Source organism: Siphateles boraxobius, unplaced genomic scaffold (genome assembly GCF_051911475.1).
Source record: "Siphateles boraxobius isolate OS27281-9 unplaced genomic scaffold, OSU_SipBor_1 16, whole genome shotgun sequence".
Lineage (NCBI taxonomy): Eukaryota > Metazoa > Chordata > Actinopteri > Cypriniformes > Leuciscidae > Siphateles > Siphateles boraxobius.
This window is the reverse complement of record NW_027508766.1, coordinates 19,143,467-19,156,127: the sequence shown is the minus strand read 5'-3', so window position 1 is coordinate 19,156,127 and position 12,661 is coordinate 19,143,467. Positions and strand designations below refer to the sequence as shown.

General features: G+C 39.7%; 1 protein-coding gene across 5 annotated transcripts in view; it reads left to right on the top strand.

Annotated features, from left to right (window-relative positions):
- The window catches only part of abr (ABR activator of RhoGEF and GTPase), a 320,646-nt gene that overhangs the window by 111,641 nt on the left and 196,344 nt on the right, over positions 1 to 12,661 (top strand). The window contains exon 1 of one of the 5 annotated variants that reach the window (XM_077231908.1): positions 10,410 to 11,031. The exons of the other annotated variants lie outside the window; for them this stretch is intronic. Coding sequence (XP_077088023.1) covers positions 10,909 to 11,031 — 123 coding nt within the window. The 5' untranslated portion in view covers positions 10,410 to 10,908. Of the gene's footprint in view, positions 1 to 10,409; positions 11,032 to 12,661 lie in introns of those variants that run through there. 5 annotated transcript variants of the gene reach the window in all.

Genomic DNA, 12,661 nt, shown 5'->3' with positions numbered 1-12,661 from the left:
TTAGGTGTGGACCTTCATGCTTATACAAAATCCTTATGAAATATGGAGCTTTGTATGTGTTGGTGTTCAACTGTAATGACTGTAGTTTTCATTGATGCTCTTAATGTGATAGTTCATCCAAAAATGTACTCTACCTTTCAAAATTTTGAGGTCTGTATGTTTTTTTTTCTAATGTTTTTGATGGAAGACTCAGATGACTACCATGGCTGTGCTTAATTGATCAAAATATAGGAAATTATATTGTATCGCAATAATATTGCAGTGAGATCTTTGATCACTGTGAGCAAGTAATGTGTGTGTTCTATATTAATGCACTGCTTTCATTGAACCACAGTGTTTAAACTGACCAGCCTTTGTTGTAAATGTCAGCTCACAATCAGCCAGCATCACTCTCTTCATTGCTTTCACTTTCACTTGGGTGGGCTTATTGACATGACGAATAATGGTGTGGTTGTTTTGCCAAATCACTTTCATAGCTTCAGGCAATGAAATAAATGCTTTGCTGAGTCCATTCTCACCTGGTGTATCTCAGAATAGCATACTGATTATAATTGAATGCCTTAATGCCTAAAACAATAAGAAGCAATTTAATTGCGTTAGTTGAGTGTTTTTCAAACTAGGGTCCTTGAGAGAACTGCAGCGGGTTGATGAAATGCTAATTTTTCAATTATAAAATTAAAATTAAAATTAAAATAAATAACTTACAAATAAAATTCCAAATAAAACATACAAAAAAAGACTATTTTAAATATTGTATTAATTTGCCTGCATGTGTAACATAAGAGAACCGTGGAAATGTGAATGTTTTATTTAATCATTGAAATCTCAGGGGGTACTTCATGTAAATATTGTACATCAAAGGTGTTTGTCTGATGGAAAAAGAAGTTTAGATAATAAAGATAAAAAATACCAAACCAACTGTAATTTTTTTACACAAAGATAACACAAACACTATTTCTAATCCAAGGGTCAAATATTCAAATATATTCCAATCAGACGGACAAATAATAGTGGCTATTTCTATAGGCTAAGTTAATCATTCTGTAATGATGAATGTGTTTGGCCATTTGTAATGTGCAGTTCAGAGATTAAATTGACATTGAGGTGTATGTGTTTGTCACATGTATTTATGCCCATTTTGAACATGCATGAATATTACCATTGTGTGACAGATAATTAGTGATAAAGTGTTGAAATTGATAGTGACGTGTGTGACCAGGCTCAAGCTTTTACAACAGCATCTCCATCTAGTGGTAGAGCAGATTAAGTGCTGCCTTACAGTGTTTGTGCCATTGTAGTTCTGCTCCATTACTTAACAAATATAGGCTGTGAAACCTGATATAGGAATATCACATATTTGAAAGTTTATTCTACATTGCAATGAAACAAATGTATTGCATGGTGAAAACATGATTATAAAAAATATAATACATTTATAAATTCAATTATTTTGATATATATAAAATTACATAAATTATATACATACTATTTTATCTGTTTGACAGTTGTTGTTTTTTAAATACAGCAAACAAGCAAAATAATAAATAAATCAATAAAATCTCATCCCCATAGCCTTAAATTTACTCTAGTATGGCTCAGTAACTATCTATACATGATATAGAAAACAAAGCAGTTACCTGCCCCTGTTAGCTTGATTGCAGGTGAAGTCAAGCATGGAGAAGGACATAAGCAAATGGTTTATTAGAAATGTTCTGTGTTTTCTCTGCCTCCTCTCTCGCTTTCATTAGAGCCTCTCAGAGGGCCTGATCATGTGGGCAGTGTTGTGAGGAGCTCTGAGAGCCTTATGTAACCACTGCACAGAGACATCATCAGAGGCCTGTTTCTACAGACTCGCCTCACAACATCAAATGAATGATAGATGAACTAGTGTACCATTCATTTATATCAGTTCCCATTGAATGATAATGTTGTCAACCAGTGTATACAGGTTCTGTGAGAAAAAGAGAAGCCAGAGTATTATGCCATCATTTGCCATCTTGCTCGGTTCTAGTTCCTCTTTTGAGCTCTAGATAAATCATCAGGGATTCCTCAATGACTTTTGTTCAAGTATTACCATTTATTTTTCAAATGTAATTCCATGATGATGATGATGATGATTCTAATGATCATGAAACATTAACAGACTTTGTCAGGAAGATTGATAAATAGTTTGACATGTTGATGAGTGTGATGTGTGCTTGGCTGTGATCAGTCAAAAATATGCGTGTGTACACTGCAAGCAGTCACTCCTAATAGAGTATCACCCAATAAGAGTTTTAACTTGATTAATGAACAAAATTCTGTCTCCCCTTAAATCATCACATGTGGACGTGTTGGTGATGGGAATGTGAATTTGAGTGTTTTTCATTGATGCATTGAGTATTATTGCTGGGAGTACAGGAGAGCTTTATATCCATTAAAGGAGGAGTTGTGGACCTTTTCTGATCCAGGAAACCCCCTAAAATAAAAATGGCAGAATTGTCTTGGTACCTTACTATAATAACTTTTATTAATAACTTTAACAACCATTATTAACTACCTTTGGCCATATCCTAGATTCATCTCGTCGCTGTATTGTTCGATAGAGAGACACTACATAGAGAGATAAATATATAGATTGTCTCTATAGCAAAAATATTAACTAAAAATTATATTCTTTAAAAAATAAAGTTCTGTTTTTAAATTTACATACCCCTTGCTGAATCTGAAAGAAAAATTTTTAGTACGGCCCGGATCAAGATAAGATATTTACAAAGATTACCATTTTTTACAAAAGATTTCTGTTTCAAATAAATGCTGTTCCTTTGAAGTTTCAGAGAATCCTGAAAAAAAGTCGTCACCTTTATTTATACAGTCAATACAGATTGTTTCAAAGCAGCTTTACAGAGATAAAAAGGAAAATAATGTTGTAATAATATTGTTAAATATAAAATTAAATGTCCCCAACTAAGCAAGCCAAAAGCCAAAGGGGAAGAAAGGCGAAAAAGGCGGGAAAAAAGCATCATGGTTTCCACAAAAATATTTTAAGCAGCTCACCTACTTTTAACATTGATGCTAATAAGAGATGTTTCTTGAGCACCAAACCAGCATATTAACATGATTTCTAAAGGATCATGTGACAATGAAGACTGGAGTAATGGCTGCTTGAAATTAAGCTTTGCCATCACAGGAATAAATTATATTTTAAAATATATTAAAATAGAAAATTGCTATTTTAAATGGTTAAATGGTATAATAAATAAGTTTTCTCTAACAATGTAACTGACTATTATACATCAAAATACTCAAGTGTTTAGCTAGTAAACAGTCTGCTCAATTAGGCTACGTTCAGTCAGTTCAAATCCGATTTTTGTGCATATCCAATCGAAATTCAATCAATTTAGCAAGTGTGAATTGCAGAAAAATCACATGAAATGCGATTTTTACTACTTTGTTTCAAGCTACATACATATGTGGTTTGAAATCCTATTCAAATCGCATTTCTCGAAATCCATTTCAGTCTGACTGCTCTGATCCGATTTCTCGTGGTTTATGTGACTTTCTCACGCCACGTAAAACGTAAATGTCAACGTTGTTATAGGAAACAGAGATGTGTTTTGAAACCAGCAGAGACAACAGCATGGAATAAACCAACTCAAAACAGATCTGAACAGCTGCACACAATGTGGACGCCACTATTTTTAGATCAGATTCCAATCGGATACACAAATAATTGGATTTGGACTGACAGCGTGAACGTGGCCTTAGATTCATTGGTTGTGTCCCAGATGATGTATAAATATACACAGGGCCTGAAACAAACTTTTTCCACACCTGCCAATGGCCGGTGACTTAAGAAAATGTACCGGCCATATATTTTTTTTTTACCGGCCATGAAACTTACTGAAAAAACAGGCAGTAATGACACCAAAATTTTAACAAGTGAAACTTCACAATTTTCTATTCCAATTACGATAGCAGCTTAAAACTACTAGCCTAACTAATATAAATTTAAAACATTATTTAAGACAAGTAAAGAGTCAGTAATAAAATAAGAACAAATAGCCTAATCACAAGCAATTACAAGCAAAAGCACAAATAAATACAATATAACAAAGATACAAATTAAATAAACAGTGCTTAGGTTTTTTAGGTAGGTCTAATAGTAGTTTTCATTTACAGAAATTTAAAAAAAAGTAAGCAAATGAAAAATAACTGCATAGTATGCAAAGTGGAACACACTTATTAGCTAAAATTAGCAGGTTAAAATTAGAAAGTTCTTTCTTGGCCTCTATAGCTGCTTTTTTCACCATCAGGTTAAAAACGTACTCCGTTACTAACGTAACCTCGGTTCTCTCTAGAGAGGGAACGAGTACTGCGTAATATCTTACACTATGGGGAAAACCTCTTTTCCACGAGATATTGAAGCGAGAAATTATCTTTAATTTTGAATTAATGTAAAACGCGTTGCGGCAGCATGCAGACATAGGCAAGGCAGCTTGCGTGCCTATTGGCTGACCTGCGGCAACAGCAGCAGCCTATCGAGAGAGGCCCCGCGTGACGCCATATCCATTGGGGGCGCTTTGCGCCACTACGTTACGTCCCGCCGAAATAGGCGTGGCCTTGACCTATATATATTGCTCGACAGGCTGATACAAACTGATTTTCATCGTCGAAGCGAACCAGAGCGTGTTGTAAGCACGGCAAGATACGCAGTACTCGTTACCTCTCTAGAGAGAACCGAGGTTACGTTAGTAACCGAGTACGTTCTCTTAAAGAGTTCCTCTCACACTGCGTAATATCTTACGCTATGGGGAACACAGTGTAACACGCCGTGCGTACTGGGATCCTACACCAAAGTCCCAAGGGCAGTAGCCCGGGGCTCATATAGTGCATAATCACCATAGACTCACAGAGAGTCGGAGAAGAGAGGCTGTAAGCATCATTCCCCATAAAATAGCATCCTACAAGAGCTAATTATGTTAACAGTGTTCCACGCAGACAGGGTAAACAGCGTTCAGCCTGAACTGGGCAGCAGTACACTGCAGGCTCTTAGAAGTGTAAGCCAGCACTATGGCCTCGACTATCCACTTGGATAGGCTCTGTTTTGATGTGGCTAGTCCCTTAGAACGCCCGCCAAATAAAACAAAGAGCTGCTCAGTCTGTCTGAAAGCAGACAAGCGGGACACATAAGTTCTCAGCGCCCTGACAGGGCATAGGGGACTCGTGTCCTCCTCCTCATCATGAACCGGAAGGGCGGACAGGGTAATCACCTGGGCCCTGAATGGTGTTTTGAGGGATTTGGGCACGTTCCCGTGCCTTGGTTAGAGTATGACCTTCGAGTCATTTGGACCGAATTCCATACATGTCGCGCTCACCGAGAGCGATTGTAAATCCCCAATGCGCTTTACCGAAGCGAGAGCCACAAGAAACACTGTTTTGAAAGACAAATGTTTCATGTCTGACAAATGGATTGGCTCGAATGGGGCACCTTTCATGGCTTCCAGAACCGTAGAAAGGTCCCACATGGGGACTGAAGGAGGTCTAGAAGGGTTCAGCCTCCTTGCTCCTTTGCGGAATCGTACGATCAGATCGTTCCTCCCCAGTGACTGGCCAGACGCTGGTTTATTAAACGCTGCTATAGCCGCCACATAAACTTTGAGCATTGATTTGGGTTCTGCCCTTATCCAGTAGCTCTTGAAGGAAGGAAAGAACTTCCGTAACCCCGCAGTCTAGGAGTGAAAAGCCCATTTTGAGGAATAGAGCCGTCGAGTAGACGGGTAGACTCCGGGAGGCTAGCGGGTATCCGTTGATGGCCCATGCGTGCAGGGACCATAGCTCCGGGCGAGGATGCCAGATCGAGCCCTTGGCCTGAGAGAGGAGGTCTTTCCTCATCGCTATTGTCCAGAGGGCAGTGCTGGTCAGCTGCATCAGGACTGGGAACCAAGCCTGGTTCGTCCAGAGCGGAGCCACAAGCAGCACTGAGCATCCGTTTTCCCTGATTCGTTCCAACACCTGAGGCTGGAGCGAGACAGGGGGAAAAGAATAAAGAGGGAAGCGGGGCCAGCACATCCCTGCTTTTAGAGAAAAACTTCGGACAGTGAGCGTTTTCCTGGGACGCGACCAGGTCCACCTACGCTCTGCCAAATGTCTCCCACAGCAGTCTGATCGTCAGCGGGTGCAACGACCATTCTCCTGCTGGAACATTGTTTCTGGACAGTCTGTCTGGTCCCAGATTCAGGTGACCAGGCACATGTGCTGCTTTCAACGAAAGAAGGTTGTGCTGAGCCCAGACCAGGAGGCGTTCCGTCAGCCTGTAAAGGTTTCGGGACCTGACGCCACCCTGGTGATTTATGTAGGCCACCACTGTCATGTTGTCCGATCGGACCAGGAAGTGGTGACCTTTTACAAAAGCGCCTCAGCACGTTGTCAACTGCCATCATTTCCAGACAGTTTATGTGTAGAAGCTTTTCCCGTTCTGACCACTGGCCAAAAAATTGTCTGCCCTCGAGCAGCGCTTCCCATCCCATGGTGGAGGCGTCCGTGGACACCACTATCACACTCGAGGAAGGCCCCAGACTCACGCCTGACTGATACCAGTCGATCGCCTTCCATGGTTCCAGAGCTGAGACGCATTTCAGATCGACCTTGAGGCGAAATAGACCAGAGGCCCACGCCTCCGATGTGGAACTCGCACTTTCAGCCATGACTGCAGTGGGCGCATGCGAAGCAGACCCAGCTGGAGTACCGAAGATGCTGAGGCCATAAGGCCCAGCATTTTCTGAAACCTTTTGAGCGGGACTATAGTGCCGCGGCGGAAGGATTTCACGGCGCGCTGAACGTTCAGGCCGCGATCCGGCGACAGGCGGGCAGTCATGGACAGCGAGTCCAGTACTGTGCCCAGGAAACCAAATTTTCTGGCTGGGAGACAGCAAACTTTTCACCCAATTGACTGTTAGACCCAGGTTCTCGATATGACTGACTGAATATGTTATGGTTTCGTTTTTACAGAAACCATGGGACATGTATCGTGTAGTTTGTGGGCACTGTGTCGTGGGCACATTCACTACGTTTAATGCACAATCGACATGAGTCGATTTCATTTGTGCGAGCCCTGTATTGTGTTTGTGTGTTGGAATGAGCACTGAGCAGTGGGCATTTTTATAACACCGTCGGCTGTGGCCGGGATACCAGAAAATACACTCTGTCTGAGATTTAATGGGTCGCCGTAAGAACGGCGTTTGCGTGCAGGCAAGCGGGTTGTGGTACCGGCTTGTTTACTGCAAAATACACTGGGACAGTCACATTGTTTGGAACTGAACGAGTGAGAAGTTTTGGTGAAAATCTGTCCGCAGCGGGATTTGAACACCTTCGTTTTCCTGAGGAGGCTAGGAAGTTTTTGAGACCTCTGGCTTTATCTCAATCCTTGGCCGGGGCCTGCGTGCAGGGGGGCGGCGGCCAGCAGAGCGAGAGCGTGGTCTCGGGCCTGACGGCGCTGAGGAGCAGCGGCGGTGGGCTGCGGCTGCGGCTTGGAGCTCTTAGCAGACGGCTGTTTTTAGCGACCTGCTGTGGAACTAGAGCGCTCTGGTAAGAAGTGCTTCATCATCTGTGACGTTTTCTGAACCTCGACGAATCTGTCCACGCAATCCTTGACGGCAGATCCGAAGAGGCCAGCTGGGGAGATGGGCGTGTCGAGGAACACTCTCTACTCTTATTAAATGTACCATTGTTGTTCTATAGTATCATAATGATCTGACCGACATCTTTAGTGATTATAAAATGCGCACTCTTTACTTGTTTTCTGTGTAAAGTTTTTGTTTTTCATAATACTTTGTGATTTCCTACTTTTTCCGTACATTAGGGAGTCGCAATTAGGGTTTGCACAGACTAGTCGACTTTAATTCTCTTCCATGACAGAGAATCTCGTATTCTTGACGTCGACTAGTCGCTGATCTTGGCCTATTGAGGACGCAACAGGATATGAAATCTTTGAAGTCCACTTTTGCGCTCCGTTTCCAACAGTTAAAATGACAAATAAATGCATATTCCTAGAGCGCCTCACAAGATGTTTGATCATCATGTTTGATCATACCATCTGGATGCTCAGATGCTATGAATGCGCATTTTAAACAGCTTATTGTACACATAAGTTAATTACCATTCTAAAGGAATGCACTGCTGCATTGTAACGCACACACATACAGAAGCTTGCACATCATGTGCAGATCGCACGCACACAAACATCCGGTAGCGAAGAAATGGATTGTCAACACTGTTCTGTGATGTATCAATAAAATAGCTTAGAAACTGAAAAATTCTAGCATATAGTCTTAGTAACTAAAACTCACAGCTTCACTTAGTATAGAGACGCTGTCAGGTAGAATTAATTCAAACGCAGTCACTAATGCATTCATATAGATGTAATCTTCACTGTGCTACCTTGTCTGTATCTGATTTAGAACTAGCAGAAATCTGTGAGAAATATAACGACTCAAAGACAAAAGAACTGATAAAAATAAGCTGTTATATAGGAGCAATTGTGGGCAGCATTATGTCAAATGCCATAACTGTGCACAAGGCAACCCGGGTTCGACTCCCAGCTCAAGGTTCAGGCTTATTTGTTCATTAATGACGTAATCAGCGACTAATAGACGTCGACTCGACTTCAGTTTTTTTGTAAGTCTACATTTATGTGAAGTCGTTCAACCACTGGTTGAAATGGCTAATAAGTCAATAAGCGCTCCTCTTCCTCCATCTACTGGTTATATTTGTAATTTCATGGCTTTTTAAATAAGTGTTAGTTTTCCAACATCTATAAACTTTTAGTTTTCCAAATCATCATTAAAATAACATTAAAATTGGATAATATTTGACCTTTGAAGTGCTGGAAAAAGTGTGAAGCACTTTAAAGGCCTTAAAAAGTGCTTTAATTTCACTCTCAAAAGGTTCTTTGAATAGTAATGTATATAAATACATGTGAATAATATACATTATTCTATAGTTTATTCTAATATGCATTATTCTCCCAGCGCTATGTAGTAATGGTGTTGCATATTCGAGATTGGCCCAAGAGTACCTGTTCTGAGCTTGTGCTGCGCTGTCTAATATTGGTCCAAGCTTATAAATAGTCTATGCAGTGCAGCTTAAACGAGTAGTGCGGTTTTGTTTCACCTTCTTTTCATTTGTTATTTTATGTTTCTCATATGCAACAGAAATAGTGGTTCTTATCAGTTGGGCAACGTGGTGGTGTCACATCGGCTGGAAAAAATGTAGCAAAATGCGACCATTTTGGTCGCAGTCTGGAGCCCTGTTTGGGGACCCCAAAATGGTTCTTTGGCATCACTGTGAAAATCCAGTTTTGGAACCTTTATTTTTAAGGGTGTTGGTTGGCCCTACAGTCCTAAGATTATTCAGTGATTAAACCTGCTATTAAACTCATTCAGGCTTAAGTAGTTTTATAATATTTGAAATCAACAGGAACAACCAAACAAAAATTGGTAACACTTTATTTTACAGTGTGTAAAACAGTGTGTAGTTACTGTAGTAATAACAATAAATTATGCATAATTACATGCAACTAACCCTAAACCGCAATCCTAGTCCTAACCCTTGTAATAGAAATTGTAATGTTCATTGATCAGTAATAAACATTACGAAGGACCACAGTATGTTTTTCTGCTTATTTGGTGTGATGTTTGAACAAGAGATATATTAGAATTTGTGAACATGCAGAGTGAAGCGTTTTAGGAACGGCTGAACAAGGCTTTGGGCCCTAGAGGTCAGGGTGCAGCTAAATTCAGTGTTCCACTTTCAGTTTGTGACAATAAAGAGCACATGCAATCTGTGCATTCCTTATTTGGCAGCCTGCCCCAAGAAAAGACACAGCCTGTAACCTTGGAGAATGGTATAAAGATTGCTCAGCCCTTCCTGACTTGGTCTCACTCACTCTGCAGATTAACTTCTGTGTGGTGACTGATTCCTTCTTGCAAGAATAAATACTTTTTAAAGACAGTTTGGTTTTCAGAGTGTCTCTTACGCAGTGATATGATGATCTGTTAATTTTTGCCACAACACCCTATAGTATATGCATGTTGTTAATTATTATTACACAGTACTTAAATGCATAATTACACTGTAACACGGACACCATAAAATAAAGTGTAACCCAAAAAGTTCACACTTTATATAAGGTGTCTTAATTACTATGTACTTACATAAAAAAGAATGAATGAATAAATGAATAAATGTTAGGTACAATGTACTTAAGTATTTGAATTGCAAAACAGTTTTGTTGCTATTGTGGTGGGATACGGGACAGGTTTGGTGGTATGGTTAGGTTTAAAGGTGCCACAAGCGACCTGCCTTTGCACAGCCATGGTTAACAGTGTAATTATAGTAACCTACAGAAATTAATCACATGCAGTTATTTTTCAAATACGTGTACACAATAAATGCATTGTATCAAATTATTTATTTAAATGTTTGTACATGGTAGTTAAAGACACTTAAAATAAAGTGGGAACAACAAAGAGAGTTAGAAAATAAGAAAGAGACCTGTTAAGGCCAGAAAGGAAAATGGTGGACAGTCTCTTAACCCAGGGCACCCGGAATTGACACACAACAGGAAGACAGAACTGCGGTAAGGGGAGGGACGTGATCAGCTCAAGCCTGTGTGTGTGAGAGTGCAAAGGCGGGCCATTCGATGTGTGTGTGTATACGAGGGAGAGGAAGCAAGTAGCTCTTTATGTGTTTGTGTGAGAGGGAGGACATGTTACCGTTCCAGTGAGAGAGAGAAAAAAACCTCAGTTGGCAGAAGAGGTAGAATTCCAGTGGAGGCATTGATCTGTCACAAGCGGCTTTTCAAAACTTGAAAGGAAGAAAGCAGTGAGTGAAACGCAGGGAGAGGAGAGAGAGGGATCAGCCGCCAGCATGGAGGAGGATGAGGATGAGGTGCTAGGTCTTTTGGACAAAGTTCTGGAGGATGAAGATTTGTTTGACAATGAGATGGACTCAGACTGTCCATTCACCCCAATGGAACTCAGGACATTTAAGGTGAGAGAGAGACAGGCTGAGAGGTGAAGAGACAAGACAGCACTTCTCTTCCTCTGCTGGCTTTTTTCTCAATGGCTAAAAATAGTAAGGTGAAAAAGTATTAAAACATTTCACGACGTGGCGTTAATGTTTGTTCAGTTCTCTTTCGCTTAGGTTGTACCAGTCATATGTAGCAACGGTGAGTCTGTATGGTCTTAATGATCTTTATCCTGTTCTAACACAATTGTCAAGACAGAAATCTTTCAGATAAAGGCAGAAACTGGGACAGTTTTTGCACAAATACAGCAACTGTACACCAACTGTTGCTGTGATTTTGACCCTTTTGCATTTCATTTGCTATAGTTTGTTTGATTTGGGATGTTTAGTGTTTCTATAAGAGCATCCATGCTTCCTCAGACTCCACCAGCAGTTACTTCACTTTGTGGCTATCATTAGCACAATCTCATATTCTCTATAGTTGGACACTCACATTCAGAGCACACAGGCCATAAACACACCGTTCTCGTAAAGGCTCAGTTACCCTAAAATAAAAATTCTGTTAATTTTTCTCACCATCATGTCATTCCAAACCTGTCTGACCGTTTTTGTTGTTGCTGTTGTTTTTTTGTGAGTGAGAATAAAATTTGATAGAATGTTCATCAGTTTGGATGAACTATCCCTTTATCGGTCAAAACAATTGTGAAATTCTGTGCTTCTAAACGGGTTTAGTTTAAGACTGACCTGAATCATGTGAGTTTGAGTTACTGTTGTCCATGTACACAGAAGATGGACAGTATAATGAGTTGAAAAAGAAAAAGACATTTTAGCTGTTAAGCAGCACATGTTTTAAAAGAGGACCGGGATAGAGAGGAGCAATTCTTAGTTTACTACATTGTTTACATGTTATATTTTGACATAAAATGTAAGTGGTCAGAATATCCCCCATAAAAAAAAAAAAAAAACACCCCTCAATCTCTGATATTTTGGTCCATAGATCTCTGCCTGAATCTCTCTCTCTTTGTCTCTCTTACATGAACGTTTAAAAGTTTGGGGTCGGTAAGATTGTTTTGGTTACACTTTATTTTAAGGTGACATAGTTACATTGAACTCAAGTAAGTACTGAGTAATATTAATTAAATTCATGTACTTACTATAGATTTATGTTTACGGTCAGGGGTTGATTTAGGGCATAATAACATAATTAGTTACTTGTAATTATGCATAATTTACTGTTATTACTATAGCAAGTATGTGTAGTAATGTGTAACTGTCACCTTAAATAAATTGTTACCGATTTAAAAAAAAAAAAAGGCTCAACAAGGCTGCATTTATTTGATCAAAAATACAGTAAAACAGTAATACAGTACACTACAGTTTAAAATATCTGTTTTCTCTTTGAATATATTTTTAAATGTAATTTATTCCTTTGATGATAAAGCTGAATTTAGCAGCCAGTCGTCAGTGTCAATGATGTTTCAGAAATCATTGTAATATGCTGATTTGGTGCTCTAGATTTTTTATTTTTTATTATTATAATCAATGTTGAAAACAGTTGTTCTGCTTAAAGCTCCGGTCCGTAACTGTTTTTGGGTTAAAAATTATCCAAAATAAATTGAGCAAGTACATAACCAGCCAGTGTACAAAACTATCT